At 39.7% G+C, this 26,850-nt stretch overlaps 1 protein-coding gene across 4 annotated transcripts in view; it reads right to left on the bottom strand.

The window, feature by feature from the left end:
- Positions 1–12,727: 12,727 nt before the first annotated feature.
- TMOD2 (tropomodulin 2) overlaps positions 12,728–26,850 on the bottom strand; it is a 65,750-nt gene continuing 51,627 nt past the window's right edge. For all 4 annotated transcript variants that reach the window (XM_049613619.1, XM_049613618.1, XM_049613620.1 and 1 more), the window contains 3 exons: positions 21,635–21,778; positions 15,006–15,150; positions 12,728–13,046 (listed from right to left, as the gene is read on the bottom strand). In XM_049613619.1, coding sequence (XP_049469576.1) covers positions 13,012–13,046; positions 15,006–15,150; positions 21,635–21,778 — 324 coding nt within the window. In that variant the 3' untranslated portion in view covers positions 12,728–13,011. The remainder of the gene's footprint in view (positions 13,047–15,005; positions 15,151–21,634; positions 21,779–26,850) is intronic.

Here is a 26,850-nt window from a genome sequence, read left to right as displayed (position 1 = left end):
CAGGGTCTTTCTTTGCACTACACAGGAGGATACTTTTCCTCCCAAATACCCATGGCTCATGCCCTCATTTTTATGAAGGTTGTACTCAAGGTTCACCTCTGAAAGGCCTCCTCCGATCACCTTACCTTGCCTTTCTCCCCTTTCCTTACTGTCTTCATAGCACTTCTCACTCCTGATATCATCCTACTTGTATACTTCGTATGAGCTCCTGGCGGACTTTGTGCTGTTTACTCCTGTATCCTTAACATCTCCAACAGTGTATGACATGGCACATTCAATAGACATTCAATAAATATTTGTAAAAAAAAAAATGAATATTGAATCCTTCCCTCCCCCTCCTCTTCTCATTTTGGGACACAGAACAAGAGGGTTTGCCTCTAAGTGCCGGCCAGTGACGTGATGCAGGTATAAACACCAGCTTTGAGAGAGTTGGCTCCATAGGACAAGACATAGTAAAGTTCATCCTGAAATGGAGGCAGAGCTAAGACTATACTTTATGGGTTGCCATTAGTAGCTTACAAGTTAGAGAGACACAATTCTTAAAGAGGAAAAAAAAAAAAAAGGAAAAACCTGAAAATTAGATTGACATAAGTAAGTGAAAAGATAAACCCACTGAAGGTCTGTGGTGGACTGAAATATTGTTGCCAAATATTTGCTCTCCTCTAAAGGACAGAACAGCCGTACCCACTGCTATGTGACATGCAGTGCCTCCCTGTAGACATTGTCAGGCTTGGCTATGATCTAGTAACGTGTTTTTCCGTCTTTCTTCATATAGATGTTGTCATATTGTAATCCCAAAGTTTACAAACATGGACGGACCTTGTTTTGGCCAATGAAATGTGAATGGAAGAGACAACAGGACAGCTCTGAGTGGAAACTTCAAGAGTCACTGGTGTTTCCCATTAGCATGCTTCCTCTTTCTCTCCACCAAGAGAATGACATGTCCCAAACAGAGGCTGATCCTTCTGCCGGGGTCGTAGAATGAGAAGTTACATAGATCAGTGTCTCAGCCAAACACAGGTACTGACATGTAATGTGACAAGAAGTAAACTGACATTTAGGTTTGCTTGCCACTGGAGACTGACTTAGCCAGAGTGGACTGCTACAGGGTCCATTCAGTGCAAGGCAATAGAAATGGGAGTAGTATGGCACCCCTCCCCCACAGTTAATCCAACTCTGCATAATGGAAAACAGTAAGGTCAGCATACTGCAGAGAACAAATCTGAGACTGTTAGGTAAAATATCTGAATAAAGGACAGAATATGGTTCCTATTAGTTTTCAGGGTTTGGTCAGAGTAAACATGATTGATAAAATGACACTGTAACTCTACTTAATGTAGTATAAGCCCTAATTACTGTTTTCTTTAAACTTCCAGCCAGAATAACTCATAAAGCATGTCACGCTGAATCAGCATATGCAAATCAATGTCAGCAGCAATTCTCTTGTTATCAAAGGGCTCCTTTAGGAAATAGTTTCCTTGATACACTGAAGTATTTTTTTTAAATATGTATTTTATAGGAGAGATGAGAAATCTTAAGCTAAAATGTAAATATTCATATGTTTACAAATAAACTTGAAAGTAAAAGGTAAGGATTTCATTCTGGGAGCTTGGAGTTGGTTAAAGTGGGAGGTAGGAATCAGAGAAGACAAACACCATGGTTGGGACATACAATTTCATAGAAAGGATTCAAGCAAACTCTTCAGCTTGAAATGTCCTTAACTATCACCCACCTCCGTCTGTTAGAAGCCTCCTCATGTTTCATTGCCCTCTCAAATGCCTCTTTATCACTCAAACTTCCCTAATGCCATCTGGAATTAATATTGCTGTTTCTCCTATTTTCATACCCTATTATGCCTTCACTGGGATGCACTGAATACATACTTCAGCCAAATACCAAAGAACTGAGAACTGAAATTTTCAGTTGAAGCCAAGGTTGCTGACAAATATCAGTATCAAAGAATAAACTTCTAGAATACACAAATAAATCTCAAATTTTATGCCAAAAGTTAAATTATTATTTTAATATTATTACCTAAAATGTCAGTTCTAAAATTGTAAAGTTTAACATTGTAGTATAGGAACAATTTTTTCCCAGTACTGTCAGCTGTTAGACTCCTACAGACACTGTAGAGTCAAATTCAGCTAATTTAAGAGGATAAAGAAGATCCAGGCCCTAAAAGGAATTAAATAAGAACTAAATTCTGGTTTTAAATTATAAATGCAAGTTATACCAAACACTTCTACAAAGAACACTTATGATATGATGTAACTTCTACTTATTCTTATATTATTTTTTAAAAAGTTCTTTTAATGTTTATTTTTGAGAGAGAGAGAGCATGAGCAGGGAAGGGGCAGAGAGAGAGGGAGACACAGAATCTGAAGCAGCCTCCAGGCTCTGAGTTGTCAGCACAGAGCCTGATGCGGGGCTCCAATCCATGAACCATGAGATCATGACCTGAGCTGAAGTTGGACGCGTAACTGACTGAGCCACCCACATGCCCCTGTATTATTTAAATTTTTATAAACATTTGTTGACTAAAAAAAATATGCTGTTCTTCCTAAGTTATCTAGCTAATGCATTCTCTCTTTATATTTGTAGTTATTGTCAACTAATTTCTGTTTATTTACCTACTTGAAATTTCTTTTTAAAAAAATTTTTAATAATATTTATTTATTTTGGGAGAGCACAAGCAGGGGAGGGGCAGAGACAGGGGGACAGAGGATCCAAAGCAGGCTCTGTGCTGACAGGCTGACAGCAGAGAGCCGGATGTGAGGCTGGAACTCAGGAACCATGAGATTAGGAGTTGAGCGGAAGTTGGACACTCAACCGAGTCACCCAGGTGCCCCTACCCTACCTACGTGAAAGTTCTTAATAAATTTTTAATAATTTTGAATTGATTTTTAACTTAGTTTTGAACATAAAATAAACCTTTCACAATCAGCAATTATTATACATTTTATTTATCCATGAATTAGTATACATTTATACTTTGATAGAATTTCAACAAATAAATAATATAGAGATTTTTCACCTATATTATATCTAGAACACCTGTCTGTTTCTGGAAATGAATATTCATATAATAATAGCAAATATAAATACATATTTTGTTTATATCAGTGACACTGTTGACTGATTAGATATAAGAAGAACAACCCTTATAAACGCATAAACACTTACCATGCTAAAGTTCAAGGAGGATGGAAATAATATTGAAGTCGATATTCCAAAAGTTGAGGCACAAAGCCCAGGACAAATAGGAGATTTGGGACCAAATACCAAGATTCTTTGTTTAATGTGACTTAAGATAGACTTAGCTTTTTAGGCAGGACATTCTACTTCTTATTCACAGTTAAGCTTTTAGTAAACCCCCAAATCTTTATCCACACACGATGGCAGTTAAGTCATATTTTTCCCATTCTATCTTTTGCAGTTTATTTTTTCTGTCTTAAAGGTAGACAACTATACTGGTACTTGTATTATATTTTACTTGATTTCATACAGGCTTATACTGGCTTGTCAGATATTTCTGAACCTCTCAAAGTATTCCTTGTCCCTCCCAGTGCCCCATTGGTTGAAGACTCGGTGGGTATTCTATCAGTATTATATCCAAATTACTGTTAAACTGCTGATCAAAACATGTCAAGGAAAGAGCCCTGTGGTGCCTACTAAGCCCTTCTGGTTGAAATTCTTCCACTCATCAGCATTTATCATCAAGAGTCAAAAAAGATTGTTTAAACCAGTCATTTTTAACTATTTAATTGCACTGTTATGCAACCCACATTTCTCAAGGATGTTGTGAGACTTTGTCAAATGTCTTGCTGAAAAATATAGTGTGTTCTTTTCCCTGGACTCTCATGATTTCCTATCATTTACTCTAAATGAATCTGTGCTTCATTTTATAGACCACTGTTTCACTTCTAAGTGCTCAAAAACCACTAAAGCAGATGACATATTTTTCTAAAATTTTGGTAAGTTCAGTGGTCTACAATTTGGAGAACTCCACCCTCACACACATATATTTTGAGTCATGAAACTGCCTAATTTTCCTATATCATCTCCTTATGTTGGTTGGGATCCACACAGAGCCCAATCTCGTTCAAACTCACATATATCTAATTCCTACTGAGGTCCTGTGACATGTGGGACACTTGCGGGAGGCTGTGGGCATCTGGTCATGTTCCCTGGCTGGTGGGACTAGGGTATGGGTAAATACTGGGGTAGAGGAGGCATGAGGCACCATTTCTCATAGCCTTGGGGGGCTGGGGGGTGGGTAAGGCTGAATAATCAAACCAAGAGAGGGAGGTCTATAACAGAGTCAAGTCCAGCACAAAACAGACCCAAAAGTCAAGGAGTTGCTTCAGAAGCCAGACTGCCAAATGCAAAGGAAGGCACCCAAAAAGCAAAGCAGGTACAAACAAGTTGAAACATCAAGGAAATCACAAAGAGCAGAGCTAAATGAGAGGGCATGTCAGGAGTAACTCCTGAGTCAGCTCTATCTTGTTTATATTCAATTACTGGAGTGCTGAGGGAGGGCCTGTTTGCCAGAAGGAATGGACAGTAGAAACACACAAAAAAGTAAGATGTATTCCTGCTTAAATTCCTGACATTGTCAGCATAAAATGGACCACTCTGTTGGCATTAATATCCGTGGGTATTTAAGTTACACTTTACCATAGTAATACCTACGTGCCTTCTATATGTCAGGCACTGTCCTAAGTGTTTTACACATTAATCCTACAACAGTACCACTGTTACTACTGTCAAGTATGATTATGATTCCTATTTTACAGGTGAAGAAACTGAGGTAGGAGATTTGCAGAAATTCACACAACTCACAGACGTGAGATTTGAACTAGTCAAGTCTGACTTCAAAGTGCATACTTGTAACTCCTATTCATTACAGCCCCACAGCATGAAGGAATCCTTTATACAAAATAATTACTATACTTCCTTGTGCACGAGAAGGTGTGGAACAGCATATACAGAAATTAGACATAGGTCTTTTGTGCTTCTCCTTGGACTTTTCCTCTATGCGTCAAAGAGGGTAGAGTTCAGAAGGAGGGCAGGAAAAGGGTTTTCTTGTTTTTCCAGGGCAAACCTTTACAGTATAACTTTGTTATTTTTAGTATTTTGTGTTATCAATCCCAGCATAGCTGAAAAAAACTAAACCCAAAGTTAATATAAAAAATTCAAGGTAAAACAATGAACCCATTGGGATTATCTATATTCCTGCTCCCATTTATTCTAACAAATTTCAACTGTTTAGCCAAATGTGTGCATATTTCTTTTAATAATGAGTTCTCCTTTCTCCCTCTGGCTACTTCTCATTGTTTATCTATTTCTTATCTTCTTCATAATAAAGACACTTTATAGTCCTTTCTGCAAATGGACTCATTTAATATGAGAACATGTCTAAAAATTAGCCAGATTAAATCAGTCTTTACTTTCATTTTAAAAGGAAAGTTTATTAATTCCTAATGTTCTGTACATTTTCACTTGGAAGCTTCATTCTGGACATAAATGAATACATTATATCTTTGAAAGCAGAAAGATCTTGATGAGTTAAAACAGTACATGTTTACCTTAGCATTAGGTCTGGCTGGCTAATCCCAAAGGGTCAAACGCTGCAACCTATTTGTGTTAGCCTGGATTCTTACTAATTATCAGGGTGAAAGGATTTCACACTTCATACATTTTGCTTTATCACACGCTTATTTCCCACAATGTTCAGTTTCACATTTAAAAGGCAAATTAGTCTTTAATTCCTTAATGAATATAATATCTACCTTTGATTGAAAAGTTTCAAAATGAAAAGTGAAACTATATGAATTTTTCAATAACTGCTTAGCCAAATAAATGTTGCCAATATAAGTCTAAATAGTTTACAAAGCATTATTTCCTTTCTTCTCTTTAAAATAATACAGATACACATAAAGTCACACATTACCGGCATCCAAACTAGTAAGATATTACAGACTGGTGGCATGCAACTATTTTACATTTTTAAATGCAATGAAAAATGCTGCTTGTTTTCCTGGAATAGATGAAACAAAATTAAGATAAAGGTTTAATTGAAATATAAATATTACTCCACGAATTTAGTGGGTTTTTTAAAAACCAAAATGGCAGAGATAAGAATTTTAGGTCAGAATAATTTCTTTCTTAACTAAAGATTGTCACTGGCAATGTTTGGTACTAAAATAAAATTTCCATAAGAAGCACATTTTCTATTCATCTCATTTCACCACATGGCCAAGTCCTATCTATTTGCATTTAGATCAACCATGGGAAATTTTAAATCGTGGGCCAGCTTCTCTCAATTGCACAGTGTATTTCTGATTGGCTTCTCTTTGTTATCCAGTCAATATGTGCTCAGAAACACACACACACACACACACACACACACACACACTTTAAATAAAAGCCTATGAAAGACATGCTGTGTTTACTGTGCTCAGTTTCATTCTTTGCATTTCCTTCTCCTCTTCACCAATTTTGAAGAGAAAATACTATACATTTAAAAATCTCCTTTCAGAAAAGGCTGCTCCTCCAGAACTATTCTGAAAACAGTAAAAACCGCTGAAGAGGGACAGGTAACTGTCTGTGGAATGTTCTGGACAAAGCCTTTTGAAGACAGATGGAGTTGCAATGGAGGCATTATTCACACACGTTCAGAGGCAATGGAAACTTCAGAATCACAAGATTCTTGTAACCTTTGGGAGCTGGAAGAGATCTTAGAGAGCATCTAATCCACCCACTTCATTTTACAGATGAAATGAAGACAAGATAGAAGAAAGATGGAAAGTCTTGCCCAAAGTGACACACAGCTGATATCTGAATCAGTACTGTTTTCGAAACATCACATGATGGCGAATGGAGCATAATTCTTGTGGGGCGGAGGACAATTCAATTCAAGCAACATTTATAAAGCACCTATTATATACAAAGCACCTCACTAGATGCTACTGAAGACACAAAGGTTGATGAGAGAGTCCATGCTTCCACGTGCTTATGAAAGTCCTGTGCGGCCATGTTTCAATATCTTTCTTAGCACAAGAATACTGACTAGAGGTAAGGTTGCTGGTGATAACAAGTCAGTTGCTGCCAGGGAGAGCTGATCTCACAGGTGACACTTTCTCCCCTTCACTATCAGGGCGTAAGCCTGTCACGCAGCTGCTGGAACCTTACAGACAATCTTTTCTTCCTAGGTCCCCTGTCACACCTCAAGTCATAGCCTCCCCTGTGGTGACAGCCTGGCCGGAGGGCAGCAGTGCCCCAAACCTTCCCCTCAATTCTTCATCACTGTTTGCTCCCCTACTTGTGTCCAGCCTTAGACTCACTGCAAGGGTCCTGACCATGTCCTAGGGTACTGTCAAAACGACCCAAGAAAATGCTCTATCACACACATCACTGGTATGTAACACCCACCCACCCATCAACTAACTCTCCCACCTCTGTGTTAGAAATAAAAAAATTCCAATCCCCTACGTCATACCCATGCTGTGATTCCTCACACTCAATGGTCAGAAGAAAATAAAACAGATTTAAGAGGCAGTGGAAACCATTAGTGAATAGATGATGAAAATGATCTCCCGCTTTTGTATCGTCCTTTCCAGTATAGTGTTTTCATCCCATTATCTGATTATATTCTCACCACAACTCTGTGAGGTAGTTAGTGAAGATATTATTCCCACTATAATATAGCTGAAGAATCTTAGGCTTGAGAGACTAAGTGGCTTGCCCCAAAGTCACCCAGCTAAGAAAGTGTGGAGCCAAGTGTCCAGGTTCCTTGACTCCAAATCCAGTGCTCTTCCCCCTATATAGTCTATAATTGTCAGGCAATTGAATGAATTGCCCATGATCATATACCTGCTAAGTGTTGGTGATGGGATTAGGAGTCAGTCTCCAAGTCTGTTAGTACGGTGTCCTGCCACCATACCAACAAGCAGAGCCAGTGTGCTCAAAACGACAGCCATGGAAGATGTCAGAGAAAAGTCCAGGCCCCTTCACCCTCTCCCAAATCAATGATGCATCACAAAACTGGGATTACTTCTGATAAGTGAGTGGATGGCCTTCCTAGAACAGTACCCAGAGCCAAGTTACAAGTTTAAACTTTGAAACACTCCCTCCATCCATCTACTGGGTATTTTGTCATTGCTGCTATGGGTAGACGGGAAGGAGGTAAGTTGAGCAGAACTTGCTTCTCCCCTTAAGCAAATTAGGACCTTTAATTACCACCTTCCTTCCCCACCTCACTTAGTCCCTCCACTTAATAACCTCTGAACCACAAAACAAAATTCAATCTAATCTAGAGTTGGGAGCAAGAAAACAATAAACACGTCCTGAGGTTTGGGGTACTTTTCTCTCTCAAGCTTGTTACCAGAAGGCCTGATCACATGAATTCTATCCATTGGGCGCAGCCTGATGCTGCCAAGCACTCTCACACTTTTCCTTTCTATGTGTCCCAAGCCTTTAGTTTTGGAGATGGCCTGGTACGTGGCATGGATATTTGAAATGAGTAGCAATGAAGGGAACCTGCTACTGGAAGCTGGAGCTAAGACATTTCTTTTTCCTTCTCTGCTCATTAACATGAAAATGGCAATTATTGCATCATCAGTGGAAGAGCAGAAGGGAGTTTCAGGATCATGACTTAAAAGCTGACGCCAGAAATATATCCAACTCAGCAGAGGTAACGACATACCACAGAACCCAGTATTCCCAACTTACTGCCCCCTGCCCATTTCTGTTGATGCTATCAATACTTGAACTAAAGATGGTGGTATCCACTTTGCAAAAAGGCACTCAACCCCCCAAACCCAGAAACACCTAGCAAATTATATTAACCCAGAATTCTTATACTTCCTCTGTCTCCTTTACAGGGCCTGGGAGAGGGCCAAGTACATCATATCCTTCAAAAAAGCAAACATCTGCAAACTCTTTTGTAAATTTAAAGGGCAATTTTACGTTTAAAGCACGCTGGTTTCAAGTTCGAGTGTCTGATATGTTCTCATGGTAGTTCTTCAGAGCACACTGGTTTCCCTAATGCTGGTGCCCTGCCAGGGGCCACGCTTCTGTCTGGAAGAGAAGCAGCTATTCTTTTGGTGTACCAGGCTTCCCTTAGGGAAATTGTTTTGAGGAGTATAGGCATTGGGATGATTTTGGAGTTTTTAATGGAGATGGGCTGCGTGCTCTAAGATGGGTGAGCCACACGTGCCCCACCCCCCCCAGGATAGTGATTATGTAACCTTAGGCCCGCGGCAGCTCCAAGAGGGGTAAGGGAAGAGGGACTGGGAGACAGCATCTCCCTTCAATCAGGCGTCCAGCTTCAGCCAAATACCACTTACAGTATTTGGCGATTTTTATGTACAAAATATTTATATACAGCTTACCCTACCCAGATGGAAGGAAGGGGCTTAATCATGTTGATGAAGACGAAAAGTGCTTCCACTTACACACTTCAGGCATATAACGGGTTTTGGTGCTGGAACAATAAAATGATTTCCGGGCTTCTAATATTTATTTCCTAAGAGTGATCTTTCATACGTGCTGTGAGATTTAATGTTTGGTGACCCAAGCTGCAAACTCCAGGGAGTGATTTGCATTGACTCTGGGCCTGCAGCAATGCTAAAACGGACAAGGGAAATGGAGCTGGGGAGAGAGCATCTCCTTTCAATCAGTGGTCCAGATGTAGCCACATACCTCGTTACATATTTAGATAGGTGGCCACACACACTGACACACACATGCACACATTTATTTACATTATGCCCTACCAAGATGAAAGGGATTTAATCATGCTAATGAGGATAAAATAGCTTCCATTACATGCTTTGGGCACATGGGGAGATGTAGTGCTGGACTAATCATATGGTCTCTAGACTTCCAAAATTCTCTCCTAAAAGTTATCTTCTACATACCTGTGATGGGTGTTGGTGATAGGGGCCTGCAAGTCCTGATGAGTGATTTGACACTAGCATGGGCCTGTACAAGTCTAAAAAGGGAAAGGGGGTGGTGTGCGGAGAGAATTATCTCTTTTCAATCAGTTGTCCAGATGTTGCCAAATATCTCAACATAGTATTTGGCAAAATGCACACATATAAAAATATTTTATATACATTATGCCCCACCATGATGGATGGTAAGGGATTAGTTATGCTCAGGATTATGAAAAAGCTTCTACTTACACATTTTGGGCAAATGGGGAAATGAAGTCCTGGGCTAATGAAATGATTCACAGGCTCCCAAAAGTGTAAGTTTATCTTCTAATAGTTATCTTTAATATGTGAATACTCATGGAAATGTCACCTTTCAAGTTATTTTAAAAACACAGGTAATGATAAGATAAACTGTTTATCATAAATATTTGATTTTATAAACTCTATTACATGTGACCCAACTATTTCACAAGTTAAAAACAGGGCTAAATTTTGGTAATATCCCACTATCTTGCTTTAATACTCTCAACAGCCGCAGCATCAAATTCTGACTTTTTTTTTCATTGCTTTCTGCCAAGGCTTGTCAGGAACTGCTTTAGCCCCCGATCCACAGCACTTTGGCGCTTCAGTGAACACTGTAGAATACAAGATTTCTTAGCGGTGAAGGCAAGAAAGAGAGTGAATGAGAAAAGGAAAAAGTCTTACTTGAAGGGCATGTCAGGGATTCAGCACTTATAATATATCTGCAACAAATCTAAACAGATAGGATAAAGACGCTTAAGAGAAAGATTCTTCCCTGTGGCAACATGGTAACCGAAACATATATATACAGAAAAAGAACTCTGGGCATACTGATGAATGTTTGCCAACCAGCAACCAAGGGGTGGGAAACATCTGATCTGTAACATTTGCTCATTTCCATAGTATAAGTACTCCCACCACGGACAATTTCAAACTGTCAACAAGAAGTCGTGAACTTCTGAGATGGGAAAAGACGCACAAAAGCACATCATTATACAGTATTTCTGCCATACAGACACAGTAGATATGAATAATCTCGAGAGCAGAGAAAACAGTAAAAGGTATTTTTGAGTATTACTTTGGTTTTTAAAATAATTTAACTAATTGTAGGTGCATGCCATTTAATTTTTAATAATGGCTATATTTAACAAGTGTGCAAAATTCTTGAAAATTTAATAATTGATAAGCCTGTATGAGTTGGCTCCAACATACCACACCTAAGTGAGTAAGAGGGAAGTAAAAATAAAACTGAAAACCATCAAATGGTATTTACTACGGAGAGATAGTCAAAAGCTATTAATTAAAGGATTTTTAGGATTCCAAATGCGTCAACATGTTCTGCTCATTGTTTCCTCAAAAAATGTAAAATATTGTCAAGAAAGTGAAATGTTTCAAAGGATTTTAGAGATACGGATGCAGATACTTCTAAGACAGGTAAATGTCCAATTTTATGAAGGTTAGCTCTCCTGACTAGATTCCATGTGTTTTACAAGCTAACTAGGATAACACACACATTGTTTTCCCAAGTAGTAAAACACACTTGTTTTACTATCAAGCAACTCAGGAACACTCAATTACTAAACAAATTCTGACTTGGGTCCATCTTCTGCCTGAGTCACCAATGTCCTCAGCTCCGGGTGTCACCAACACAAGGGATGTCACCTTTACATGGCTCAGAATTTCAGAGAAAAGAAGAAAAAAAGAGAAAGAGTTGGAAGGAAAGGAGGAGAGAAGAGAGAGTGAAGTGCCCAAGGCAGGGTCAGAATGCCACCAGGTACAGCCTCAGGCACTGAGTGTCATCAAAGGCACGTGAACTTGAGCCAAAGGCTATAGACACACATTTCCTTCGCTTGGGATCACACTGTTGCATTGCTAGACGAAAAGTTAACGCACACAACCATGCAATCATCCCAGCTGTACTTTCACAGGCTTTGTCCTTGAGATGACAAACATCTGGAAAAGTGACAATTCACATTTTTTCCTGCTGTTTGCAAATGTCTGGAAGGATCATGCCATATGGACAAATGTCTGTAAAATTAACTTGAACGTTCACAGATCATTCTGTGATATTGCTACACTAAAGATAAAGCAATAAATGCTTCTAAAATTTGCCAAAATGATGCAATCATCTGTATCAGACAACTCTAAGGTGCAATTATTATTGTTTTATTTTGGAATGTACTGTGTTAAAAGCCGCCCTCTTACTAAAATTTAAAAATTTCCCATCATGTCTGGAAAAGTTTAAAACAGCTTTGTAAAAAGTTATCTAGTAGAGTCATGTTAAAGATCGAATTTATGTTGAATCATCAATAAAGGTAGGTGTGCTAATTAACTTTGCTGCCTGTAAGTCTGCTTTGAAGACTATTCATGGGTTAATATTTCACACTTATTTGCTAATGCTGTGTTAAAGTATCACGATGCTGCCTTGCTTTTATGAAGATGACACCACTGATCTTCAAACAGTAGGACACGTGCGTTTAGTGCACTTCTTCAAACAGTGGAGCATGTGAGTTTGGTGATTTTTCTGGAGGTAGGGGAGAATTTGTGCTCAGTCAGTCACATGTTCTCACCCAGTGAAAGATTGGCAATACTAACTTCTTAAGTGGTCAGAAGAACACTTCTGTTGTATTTAGCCTAACTCAAAGCTATGCATGTAAACAGAGATAGGCCTCTATCGTAATCACAGTTACAAATACACTTATATACTAAATTCCTTTCAGTGATTAAAAAAAAAAGTTCATGTAAGAAAGCCAGACAACCCAATATGAAAGTGGTTAAATCATTTTCCATTGCTGTTACGCACTAAGATCTGCTTAAGTCCACTGGTGCAAGTTGCCAGAGGGGCCCATGAGCATATGACACAATTGGATACATTAAAAAATCCAAGATAAATAAGTAGTGCTAAAAAAGAACAACAGACTATGAGCTGTGTGGTTAACGGAAATGAACAACCTTTGATAAAATGGTCCTGATGGGGAAGGAGAATAGTTTTTGCTTGCTTATTTTTAATTGGCAGCCATGATGAACCTTTGCCTCCTCTCGTGGAAGTTTACCTTCGGTCTCCTTCAACTCGCTTTTTACGAACTAGGTAAGAAATAAAGGAAAAAAAGAAAGACAAAATTTAAAAGATAAATTGAAGGAATCATCCTTAAATTCCTGACAAACAACATTCATTACACAGAATAGCAATCCCACACATGTAAGGGTGTAGTGATCTTAAGTTTCAACACTCAATTACCCAATAAATGATATAAATGGAAATGATATAATAGAGTCTTGTGGAACATACATTTAAATCAAGTTATGTCTGACATTTGGGAACTGGGATGCTAGAAATTTCTATGGAGTAGAAGGTCCAGAATAGACCCATAGAACAGTGAACTTCTGGAGGTTTCCATGGTCACTTATCTCTAGCACATCTCGACCTCTGTGCAACCTGATTCCCAGCTGGCTTTAACTCCTCGGATGACACATTCACAATCTATGAATTCTGCTTATGGCTTGAAGACCAGGAGGAGTTGCAAACAGATGTTCAAAGTTTCTAAACCTGTTTTAAATAAAAACTCCCAATTATCCACCTCCAAGGAAGGGGTGATTCAGATGGCAGGTAAACTCAGAGATTAAGGTTCCCTTAAGCGGGTGTTTAGTATCAAAACTGTTGCCTCGACTGGCCATTTCCAGTTTCTGCAAGCCATTTCCCCCTCTCACCTCTTCACCGGCTGGCTTGTCTGGTGCATAGGAAGAGGGTTACTCTAACCTTCCTGGATTTGGCAAAAAGGTGCTGTGGCTGTGGTCCTGCCCCAACTCTCAACTTTAAATAGCCCAGTCCACAGAAAATTAGACAAAAGCTATTGCCTACAGCTACCACTCTTGGGCTCAAAATCGCTTCTCCATTTACATCAAGCCTCTTGTTTTGCGTGTTTCTCTTTAGTCTCATGTTGATCAGCTGTGGTCTCCATGTGCCCTTCCTAGGTGCCTTCACCCCTCCCCAAAGCCCTGTTTACTGGGCTGCCTGCCCCCCCACCCCCCTCCCCCCCCCCCCCACCTCCCCCCGCCAGCTCCCATCTTCTACATCCCAAGGGTAAGCACTGCCATATGCCTGGCCAGCCTCTGGAGGCCACACACCACACCTCAGCTGGGACTCAGCATCTTGGTTAAGCATGTCTGGGCAGGGAAATGGACACTAATCTTCACCTGCCCCTTCTGGTTCTAACCCTTGGTTTCCGTCTTATCTGCCATCTGAATCCACCCCGTGGCCAGCACTCTACTTAGTGGAATATTCGGCCCAGTTCTCCTGTCCGAGGTCTCGAATTCTGTCCCTGAAACTCAAACTGAGGACTGAGTTTCGCTATTGGCTGACTGCTTGTCAGGTGACTGTCTGCTCCCTGGATGTCCTTTTGCCATGCTGCTTCAGGTGACTGAGCTGTGCCCAGACCGAGCTTTCCCAATCTGTCCCATTCTTCTGTGCTCTGGTTGACCAGGATATGCCCCCTCTCATCCTAACAGAAGAAATGGCATGGATCCTTGGCAAAGAGTAGGCAGCAGGAAAAATGAAACAGGGACTAACTGAAAGAGCTACTTCTAAGTTTAACCTTTATAACATAGTTCCATTAGTTTACTTCACATGGAAATCACCAAAGTATCAGACATTTGAACCCAAGGTGCAAAGCATAGTCAGAAGTCAAACATAAGTGAACTGGGAATCTCCACATCACTGCATCCATCTTCTGGTGCAGATAACAACACAGGGTGATTACATGTAAGAACTAAGTAAAGGCGAACCAAACACATAAAGGAAACCAAGCAAAACTCAAAGTTGTCTGGAAGAAAAGAACAAAGAGTTTTTGAGAGAATGCTACTATAAAACTGAGACACTATGAAGCTGATGAGAATTCCTAGGATAACGTAGCAATGTGCCTTTGATCAGGGGCTGACACCAAAGGCCAGTGGAACGATGTCTGTGCGATATTGTATCTGAAGTGGAGAAAGAAACGGTCATCATGCTCTTCTAATCACTAATAGCACACAATAGGGCTGCATTACCCAGGTCATTATTCTTGGTGATTGCGGCTGCCACCCTTGTTCGAGGCCCTTGCTTGGTAAACTGATATCCAAACTTGAGGATCCTTGAATTCTCCTCGAGCATCTGGGCAATTTCCATCTCCACAGCTGTTCCCAACTGCTGCCTCTGGTTGCAGGTGCGGACACATATACAGGACGACCAAGAAGGACAAGGAAACAGTTACTTGCATGGGAAAGATGCATAGCTACTTGGTGGATAAAAAAGTAAAGGGGTAAAGTCTCACTTTGAAAGGAATAATGTCACTTGAGATTTTCTCCCTTGCAGTCACTTGAGACCAGCTCCTTGTCTAGAAGCAAAATCCAACAGACAGCCCAATCTGCTGGCATGCTAAACTGAAAAGACTAAGCAAATTACTTACGAAGGAAAAGTTGATTCCGCACGTAAAATTAAAGCAAAGCTAATATTCGGTGTTTCCAATTTACCCCAGTGTCTGTGGTTTAAATAAAGAGTGTTTTTAAATAGTGAAACTATCTTACAGCAATCAATCCAATTGCTGAATTTTTTATTCTGGGATCTATATCCAAAACTAATCAAAGATTATCTGCTGGATGGCTATTCTTTCTCAGCAGAGTCTCACTGGGAGATCCCAGAGAAACTTCATTGTGGTTTGAACCACGGCCAGGAGAATTATCAAATGCTGAAGGGGTTACTGGGCTGTAGAAAAATCCCCAAGTTTTTTAAGTTTGGTGGAAAGAGGGTTCTTGGTTTTTAGTGTGTGTTTGTTAAGTTGAAATACAGAATTAAAAAAAAATTAAAACTAGAACTTTTTTTAAAATATGGGGGCATGTAAATATAGGAATTTAAAGTTAATCAAAATTTAACAATTAATAAAAATAAAATTTAATTTTTCCATAATATATTTATTAAAAGTTTTAAGTAAAAAGTGTAGGTTTATTTAGAAAAAGCACACAAAAAGTGTATAAAAAACAAAAGCCCCCTTCCCCCAGTGTTTCCATTCCCCATAGAGAAAGCCTGTTTGGCATATGATATACAGTCTTTTAAAACATTTTCTATGCATTCGTATGTCTACATAACCACATGTACATCTATTCTTTTTTTCACATAAATGGATTATACTAGCATATTGTTCTGAAATGTGTTTTTATTTTTCATTTAACATTAAGGACACCTTTTCACGGGTAAATATACATGTCTCTCATACTTATAAACAGCTCTCCAGTACTCCATTGTGGTGATGGAGAATAACTTATTTAGCTAGGTCCTACTTACTTTTACATTGCTTTCCATTTCTACTATTCCTAACAATGCTGCAGTGAACTTCCCTCGCACACGTAGTCTATCCTATGGCATTTCTGCACGTGTGCCTGTAGGGAAAATTAGAGCTGTGCGCAAGAGTAAGCATGTTTCAAATTTTGATATGTTCATGACTTATCCTCAAAAATATGACAATTTTTACTCCTACTAACAGTGTTTGAGATTTACTGTTTTCCCCACCCTGGCCAACATTCCCATGTTACGAATCTTTTTCATCTTTGTCACTCTAATAGGTGAAGATTTATATTCTACTTGTATTTATTTAATTGCTTTAATTTGCATTTCTCAAATTATGAATCAGAACAATTAATTTTCTTATGCATCTGTATTTCTCTTTTTGGAAACTACCAATCTCTGTCATTTGTATATTTTTTCTTTTACCAGCTTATGGTTCCTGTGTTTGTTTCTTTATTGATTTGTAAGTTTCTCATATATTAGGAAATGAACCTTTTGTCAAATGTGTTGTGAAAATACGTTGCTCAGTTTGTCTTTTGACTTTCATTTTGATTACTATAAGGACCTTTCCTAATTTTCATATGGCTAAATTTACCAATCTCCTAGATTTTATATCATGTTTGGGAAGTCTCTTCTGATTTCTTCTATCAGAAATCCTTCTGATTTCTCCATTTGTTTTATGACTTCATATATTTTCATATCTAAATCTTCATTTCACCTGGAATGAATTTTAGTATAAGAACTAAGATAGAGTCCCAAAGTAATATTATTCCAAATTATCTTTTACTTTATCCTTTTCTCACTGAGTTGAAATACTACTTTACTGCAAAATTCTCAGGCATACTTAGATGGGTTTCTGGAATCCATTGCTCTGCCAAGTCTATTTCTGTGCCAGTATCATGCAATTTTGATTGCTTTATTATATTTTAAAAATATACCTTTTAGATTCGGAAATTTTAAATATTGAGTAGATGAAGGAGAAAAGTTTAGGGAGGAACTTTTGTGTCCTAGGGAGTCCTCAGATCAAACTCTGCTCCTTTTCTTTCTCTTCATCCAGCGACCTGTCAAACCAGTCTCTCCCCAAGAAATTAACAAAATGTGGTATTTCCAGTCAGACAATAACAACTCTGGGCATCCACGGTGTAGAGATTAGCATTCTAAGCTAATGGGAGGGACAGACAGCAAAAAAGAGATCCTGACCTCACAGTTCCATGAACAACTTTAGCTCATGACACGTTTTAGAACAGTGGGGATGTATTGAGACCTGAGCTAAGGTTGGGGCTGCCATTGCTATGCCTTATGCCCCTGGAAGGGGCCAAGTGGTGCTATCTAAGGGCAGAAGGGTGGATGGATGTGGCTGGCAGGGAGGGACGAGCTAAAAGTCCCTTTACTCCCCCTCACAAATCTCAAGCCTTTGGAGTCCTGCGCTGGGGTAACATGCAGTACTTTCCTGTCAACATGGGCACACTGGTGGCTATATAAAGGATGTAGGAGCTTCAGAAAATTACATGGGGAAGGAGCATATAAAAAAGGGGAGAAAGTAATGTAACACAGGGCATCTTTCTTTCTCAGCCTGAGTCATTTTGAGGTCTTTTGTGTTATATAAGCCCAGGGTGACAAATGGAGGCCAAAATTTCTTATAATTTGTATATATTTCTCCTTTATAAGTCACTAAATACAAAGAAAAAAAGAAATAAAAGTTAAGCATACATTTCTTCTGTTGTCTTTTTTAAATGACCTTTTTTACTCAAATTTATTTAGCAGTCACCCATCTGCTTCATTAATATGCATCACTGATTATTCTTCTCACAGGGGGCATCTGATTAAATCATTACATATCCACCTGGAGCCTAGCCACAGCAGCCTGCCCCAGTGATGGATTCTCAGCAGGCCTTCATTTGGGTGCCGCTGTCTGGTGCAAGGATGCTAAATTGGTCTTGGCTATGGGTCCTGCTTGAGGAAACTTACAGATTACTTCAAACCCTTCGTTATATAGATGAAGAAACCGAGGTCTATTTCTAATAGCCTATCAGTCAATAAAAAAAAATTTGGATGGAAGACAAGTCTGACTCTGAATTTCCTCTTTCTTGGAATAAAGCAAAGAATTTTTCGTTGCTCTACAAAGTCTCAATCCTCTTTCTTTTTTTTCAATGCTCTTTCTTGTCGCAAGTAAAAAGCAGCTATTTTGGAGGCATATTGGGGAATAAGGTTGAAAAATTACATAGTTCCATTCTAGATGACTGAGGAAGGATGAGAAGGTTGATAATTTAAAGGGGATTTAAGTGGAGCACCTGGGTGGCTCAGTCGATTAAGCATCTGACTCTTGATTTCAGCTCAGGTCATGATCTCACTCACACTTTGTGAGATCTCACTCACACAGAGCCTGCATAGGGCTCTGTGCTGACAGTGTGGAGCCTTCTTGCGATTCTCTCTCTCCCTCCCACTGTGACCCTCCCTCACTCATTCTCTCTCTCTCTCTCAAAAAATAATTTTTTTAAATATAATTTATTGTCAAATTGGCTAACATACAGTGTATAAAGTGTGCTCTTGGTTTTTGGGGTAGATTCCCATGGTTCATCCCTTACATACAACATCCAGTGCTCATTCCAACAAGTACCCTCCTCAATACCTGTCACCCATTTTCCCCTCTCCCCCACCCCCCATCAACCCTCACTCTGCCCCTCCCTCACTCATTCTCTCTTTCTCTCAAAATAAATAATTGAAAAAAAATTTTTTGATGTTTATTTATTTTTGATAGAGACTAAGTGTGAACGGGGGAGGAGCAGAAAGAGAGGGAGACACAGAATCTGAAGCAGGCTCCAGGCTCCGAGCTGTCAGCACAGATCCCAACATGGGGCTTGAACTCACGAACTGTGAGATCACGACCTAGGCCGTAGTTGGGATGCTTAAACAACTGAGCCACCTGGGAGCCCCAATAAATAATTAAAAAAAAAAAACTTTATAGGGCACCCGGGTGGCTCAGTCAGTTAAGCATCTGACTTTGGCTCAGTTCATAATCTCATGGTATGTGGGTTTGAGCCCCACGTCGGGCTCTGTGCTGACAGCTCAAAGCCTGGAGCCTGCTTCAGATTCTGTGTCTCAGTCTCTCTCTGCCCCTCCCTGGCTCACGCTCTCTCTCTCAAAAATAAATAAAAACATATAACATAAAATAAAATAAAATAAATAAAATAAAATAAAATAATAAAGTAAGTAAAATAAAATAAAATAAAATAAAATAAAATAAGGACTTTATCTAAAAAAATTAATAAAGGGGATTTAAGAGAGCAAATTCAGGTTTTGTATTTCAGGGTTGTATTCACATGCATTATAAAAGCTGCTCTGGGTGCTTTGGTGGCTTACTTGGTTGAGCGACCAACTTCAGCTCAGGTCACAATCTCACGGGTTTGATCTCATGTGAGCTCAGGTCATGATCTCATGGGTTTGAGCCCCTTATCAGGCTTGGGGTTGCTGCTATCATGGTGGAGCCTGCTTTGGATCGTCTGTCCCCTGCCCTCTCCAAAATGAATAAACATTAAAAAAAAAAAAAAAAAGCTGCTCTTTCCAGGATTCCATTTCATTCATTAGGTGTAGGATTGCTAGATTTATCAAATAAAAATATAGGACACCTAGTTAAATGTGAATTTTGATTGATAATAAATAATTTTAATAAATAAAAATAAACATTTTTAGGATAGTATGTCTCAAGTATTTCATGATACATACTTCTACTAAAAATTATTTGTTGCTTATATGAAATTCAAATTTAACTACATTCTATCTGGCAATCCTAACTAGGTGGTATCTTACAAGGAACTAGGAACAGAGTATCTGGAACATTACTTCAGATGTGGGGTTTCACATTATACAAGAAGATAAATATACTTTGGAATAAAGTATCCATTTCTTTCATAGATGTCCTGGAAAGAATTTACTAAGAGCCCACTTAACTTCTTCCTTATAGTAGTTCATTTGATAAATATTCCTGAGGATCACTTCTTTTCTTTCACTTTATATTTCTCTCTGGCTCATTTTCCTAACCTCTTACTCCCTGATGCCCCTTTCTTTATTTCCTACTCCCCCACTCCCTTCATGTCTCTGGATACACACCAGGATACACAGCATTGAGCTTCCTGAGTGTGTATGGCTGGGTATGCATATCCCCTTTGCATACTTTCATTTGGGAAAGCTACTTTGGTGATGTACCCTGTCTGGGGAGGGTGAGTAAAGGAACATCTGTCTTCTGCACGGTTCCCCTGCTCCCCTGGCAACAAGCCTTGAGAGGAGGTGAGGGGCAGAGGACATGCACTGAAGCAGCCCATGTGTCCTGACAGCAAAAAAGGAGAGTAGAGCTGTTCATGGGGCCTGGTGGGGGTTTCCAGACTTAAGCAAAAGTCCTGGGTGAGAGCCTGGGGCTCTATCAGATGTTGGAGGGTTTAGATCAGGAATTTCCAGACATGCAGGGGGTACTCTCCCACTGCCCCTCCCATCATCCCCCAGGAGAATACTCATTGCACAAGGATCTGTGCTCTCCCCTCTCTCTGGGACATCGCAGGGCCCTTTCTTCACACTAGACAGTGTCCAGACCCCTCAGATTCACTGAGTCCCATGGCAGACAGTTCCCCATAGCAAAAGTGGCAAGGCAAAAGCATTAGGCCGAGAACCTAGATTTGCTGTCTGACAGCAGGAGCCAGCCGAAGCCAGCAGAGCAACTTGAAACACTGCAGACTGATTCTGGGAAAAGAGGCCTTCAGGGTAAGGAAGATGTGGTCCTGGAGAAAAGCAGCTTGCTTTGGTTGCTGACGGGAACTTAAAAAACACTGCAACAGAGCTGAGACTGTGATCACATCGTGGGTGTGGCCTGCTACTCGAAGCCAGATCATCTTCTAGAACCCGGATTCCTCTAAACAGGCTCTGTGGCCTGCCCCAGACTGCAGGAGTCCTTTTTCTCCAGCTCTAGCAGCCTTCGACCAACAGCAAAGAGTCTGTCTCTGGGCATGGCCAGTCTGCTTTCTCCTTGTAGCCACAGTCTCAGGTGGGCTGGGACATTCTGAGCTGAGATTCCTGCTAGGGACATGGGTGATGATGGCTGCACAAGGCAGCTGTCAACACCTCTGGCCCCACCTCCTCTCTCCCCTGGTGCCTGACTAGCCTAGGGCTGGGGGAGAGCTGGCTCCTTAGGTCTCAGGCTGCCTCACTGTTCATGGTTTAGTTATTGTCATGCTCTCCCACACGCCCTCCACAGGCCAGAAGCTATTACAACTTACAGGAAAACCAGAACATCAAATCGAGTCACAGAACTTTGGCTTTTAACTCAGTCCCCTGCAGCACCCCCCTTTCACATGCACCCTGTGAGTCACACCTGGTTGTCGATCTTGATCTCTGTCAAGGTGTCATTTTCTCTTAGTGCTTCTACCAGGGCCAGGATTCCAGTCCCAGTGATAAAATTGGATTCAATGTTTAGGCTTTTCAAGGTCTTGTTTACTTTCAGCATATCTGCAAAAGCCTTATTATGAAAAAAGAAATAACCATTAATGCTGCTAAAGATTTATTTACTGAATTCCCCACCGCCAAATGAAACACAGATGTTTTTTACATACTTAAAGAAAAACTGAGTCAAATCAAACTTTCACCTCCAAGTAACAAAGATAGTAATTTAAAATAATTCAGACCAGACCTGTGAATTTTACATACCTGTAAAACAAAAAACAAAACCAAAAAATCCTTACACAGGATTACCAACTTTGTAAGGTGTGGACATTGAAAAAAATCCCACTACCATCTGTTATCACTGTCAGTTTTGTTTTGTGGTTTTTTCTCTGAGAAAAAGCATTTTAACATTAGGAAAAACAAAGAAAGGACATGATCTCTGAATTGTTTTATTTTGTCCCCTTTGCTATGAATAGCTTAAAAAAAAACTTTACTGTTGACTAGCATGTGGGCACTACTGATATTATTTCAGGTCATCTATAAATCAGAATTCCTCAAAGATAACTTTTGGAATATAATCACCACTCAGAGTGGCAAACCCACTGGAGACTCTCAGTTCAAAACAACAAATGCATGCACCTGCCTGTTCCCCTTGTGCCCAATGTTTCCCATTATCATAAAGAAAAGATAAAATCTTTGAGTGACCGGAACTCTCACAGTACAAGAAACAAACAAACAAAACAGAGGGCCATTCCCTTGAAAAATTGCTGACGCACAGAAAAAAAAGAAATATTGATGGAGAAATGAACACAAAAAAAGTTGTTGCCTGAGATGCCAGAGGTAAGTCCTGACTGGGGCATTGCATCAAAGAACTGCCTTCGGAACAAATGGAATAACCAGAGCAGATGGAGAGCACATTGCCCCTCCCCATAGCTTCCCTGAGACAGAAGCCACACAGAAACAGGCACCTTCAGACCTACCACCTGATACCATGTGGGAGAAACAGAAAGGAGAAGCAGCCATGTCCAGGGATGAAACATACTGCAATGTACCCCTCCCAGAGTGAAGCCCCTCCTAACTGTAGAGTTGTGGGGGACTCCCAGGCCACCTGTCAGCTCCCCGTATATACCCTTCAAGAGAAGGCTGCTAGAAAATTCACCTGCCTGCTTACAAAAGCACTCATTCATTCATTCATTCATTCACTTATTCAAAAAAGACTATTGGGTTTCTACAGTGTGCTGGCAGCAGAGGAAATAAAAATCCCTGTCAAAAGACAGTTTATATTTGAGCAGGAGGGCAGTTGATACATCAATAAAGAAAATACATAGCCTGTTGGATGGTGACAAATGGAGAAATAGAAAGCATCTCCCTTTAAAAAAATTTTTAATGTTTTTATTTATTTTTGAGACAGAGAGAGACAGAACATGAGCAAGGGAGTGGCAGAGAGAGGGAGACACAGAATCCGAAGCAGGCTCCAGGCTCCGAGCTGTCAGCACAGAGCCCGACGCAGGGCTCGAACCCACGGACTGTGAGATCATGACCTGAGCTGAAGTCGGACACCCAACCGACTGAGCCACCCAGGTGCCCCAAAAGGGTCTCCCTTTTAAGGGAGAGGTCTGTTGATGAAACAGATCTACACAACTATGGAGGAAATGATCCTGGTTTACACAAAACAACCTCATTCTCTATTCAGAAATCTGGCAACCAGTGATTGCCAGACATACTAGGAAAACCAACATCATGGAAGAGAAAAGCCAAGTCAACCAATAGCACAGCATGCTCCAGAGGGAGCAGAGATCTTTCAAGGGAACAGAAACAAATATAAACATTTTAATTATTATTGTCCCTCTTCCCTCTCCCCAAAAAAGAAAGAAAACATACTCTATTAATAAAATAAGTACTGGCTATTATGGGGGGAAAAAGAAGAATATGTACATGAAAATGTGTTGAAAAATTTAAATATTACATTAAAATAAAGACAAGTAAATGACATCCAGAATTACAAAATGAACACGGCTGAAGACCAAGTTGGTAAGTGAGAACATAAATCTGGGATATTCCCCAGAATGTCGAGTAAAAAGACAAAGATAGAGAAAATAGGAAAGAAATGTTAAAAGATACAGGGAAAGATACAGAAGTTCAACATTTATTTAGTAGGAGTTTCAGAAGGACAAAAGAAAAAAAAAGACATCAGAGGGGAAGAAATTATAAAATAATAGGAAAAAATTTCCTAGAGTTGAAGAGAACTATGAATTTTTATCTGAAAGAACCCACTGGGGGCACCTAGGTGGTTTCATCAGTTAAGCATCTCTTGATTTCAGCGCAGGCCATGATCTCACAGTCTGTGATTTCGAGCCCCACGTCAGGCTCTGCACTGCTGGTGCAGAGCCTGCTTGGGATTCTCTGTTTCTCCCTCTTTCTCTGCCCCTCCTTCACTCTAGCGCTCTTCTCTCTCTCAAAAACAAACATAAAAAAAAAAAAAAAAGAATGCACTGGATGCTCAGCAAAATGAGTAAAAAGTCTCATAAGTGGTCACATACAAGTGAAATTTCAGAAAAGTTTCTAGCAAGAGAAAATAAGTTACTTAACAAAGTAACAAGACTCAGACCAGCATTAGTCACTAGACTGTAAGGGCCATGAGAAAGAGATTTCTATATTTACACATTTAGGTAATTGTAAATACTGGTGGTAAGTTTTAAATTTCTGCAATCAATCTCTTAACAAAACATAGAATATAATGGCATAAAACACACATAAAGCTGAAATGTGTGAACATAATGGAATAACTACAGCTTGAGGCAGAAAAAGGAAAAGGGATAAAGACAGAGTACAGAACTGCCATCAGCTTTTCTAATGGAGAAACAAAAGATCAAAAACAAAAAAGTGTGCATATCAGTGGTTTTCTACTCTGGCTGTACATTAGAATGATCTAGAAGCTTCAAAATGTATACCAATGCTTGGGCCTCACCCCAGATGAAGTAAATGGGAATCTCAGGCTGTACGTAGCCTGGACTGCTAAATTTTTTAAAAGCTCTCCAGGTGATTAATGTTCACCAGGGTTGACAACCACTTTAATTAAAGTTATAAAGACAACAACTAGAAGAATGAAAAACAAATTGGTAATACCGATTGCTCTGGGGAATGGAACAAGGAACTTCTATATTATTTTAATTATTTTTATGGTGGAAAACACAGGAAGAAGGAAGAGAAGGAATCTAACTTGGGATCAGAACAGGATTTCTCAACCTTGGCACCAATGACAGTTGAGGCCACAGAACTCTTTGTTGTGGGAGGTTGTCCTGTGTATTGCAGCATGTTTAGCAGCTTCTGAGACCCATTAAATGCCAATAGTACCCTTCCCAGTCATGACAACCAAAAATATCTTCAGACACTGCCAAATGTCCCCCCGGAGAGCAAAATTACCCTGAGCTGAGAAGCACCAGACTAAAAGAATCCTGTGTATTAGACAAGCACTTGCTTTAACTGCAAAGAAAGCTCAAAGATTTGGACTAACCTTATTGTACACCACGTAAATTAAAGTGTATTTATTCCCTGCTAGGTCCTTAATTAGAATTAAACGCACACATTTTAATTACAGCATCAGAAGGAAATGCATCAGGCTTTTCCTCATGGACGCCCCAGGCTTCAGGATTTACGCTCATTATTAGAATAACAAAATGTCGGAGCAATTAGGCCTTTATAAAAAAAGTTGCAGGACTTCCTGGCAAGTAGCCAGGACCTTGCCAATTTCTTTTAAACTTGAGAAAACACTTTTCTCATAGTGAACAAAACAAGGGAGACCCAGCCAAACATAACCCTGGGCTGTAGGCCCAAGTTAATTTCAGTCCAGCAAATATTTAAGCATCTATTACATGTGCTGGGGATAACATCGGTAAAACAAAGACCAGATTTCTTAAATGTTATATAAATAATTACAGTAGAAATACATTTTTAAAGAGAAGGTTTTGCTTTCTGTACTTCACAGGATTGTAGGGAAATCCAATTTCCTGCATTGCCCAAACCTGCCTCATCCAAAGGGTAGCCTCAAGGCACATGTGGCTATTAAGCCCTTGAAAAACGGCTGGTCTGAATTGAGACATGCTGTAAATATAAAACACGCACTAGATTTCAAAGATGCAGTATGAAAAAAATAATGTAAAATACCTTATTACATTTTCACATTACATTTCGAAATGATCATATTTGGGATATATTGGTTCAAATAAACTATATTATTAAAATGAATTCCACCTATTTCTTTTTTTTAATGTGGCTACCAGAAAATTTTTATATTTATACATGTGGCTTACATTTGTGGCTATCTCATTTTATTTGTTATGGACAGTACTGTCTAAAAGAGCATTTTTTAACGTATGTGGACTTTTTCTGCTCCCTGCTAGAGATGTGGTTGCATGTAAGTACTTGGGGCATGGTGAACTGAACCTAATTACAGGTCACTTAAATTCACTTCCTGGCTTGTCTACATGATGTGTAGTCTTAGTTAAATTACTCAACATCTATGAGCCTCAGTTGCCTCATCTGCAAAGTGGGGATAATGCCATCTCACATACACATAATTTGCCTACCTTTACAGTAATCCCACAAGTACTTCATTGAATCTGTTCCTGAATCTTACAAAGAAGTCTCCTAAAACTCTTTGCTTTAACACTGATCTTTCATTATTTTTTTCCTCTCTCTTTTTTTAAGGTAATCTCTCGACCCAAAGTGGGCTCAAACTCACAACCCCCAAATCTAGAGTTGCATGCTCTACTGACTGAACCAGCCAGGCGCTCCCATCTTTAATTCTTTGCAGGCAGTTGCTAGGGATAATCAAAGTTTGAAGATCTCTATTGCCTATGGGGTAATCAACCAATTTTCAACCTACAGTAGGTTGAAAAGTAGCTTTCTCCACTCTGGCATGACTGAAAGGAGAGCTATGGGGGCAGCCGGGTGAGGGCTGGACAATATAAAGCCATCTAGGAATAAGGCCAGAGAGGCTTATCTTTTCATACCCTGAAGAACTGCAACTATTCCTTACAATTGTGTGGTGAGCCAGAGTCACACGGTATGCTTGCAACACATAGCTGTTGCACTAAAAACAGTATCAAAGAGATGATTATATTTGGATTTTATTTAGACCACTTAGCA

The sequence above is a fragment of the Panthera uncia genome (genome assembly GCF_023721935.1).
Source record: "Panthera uncia isolate 11264 chromosome B3 unlocalized genomic scaffold, Puncia_PCG_1.0 HiC_scaffold_1, whole genome shotgun sequence".
Lineage (NCBI taxonomy): Eukaryota > Metazoa > Chordata > Mammalia > Carnivora > Felidae > Panthera > Panthera uncia.
The sequence above is the reverse complement of the archived record's forward strand: the minus strand, read 5'-3'. Positions and strand labels throughout refer to the sequence as shown.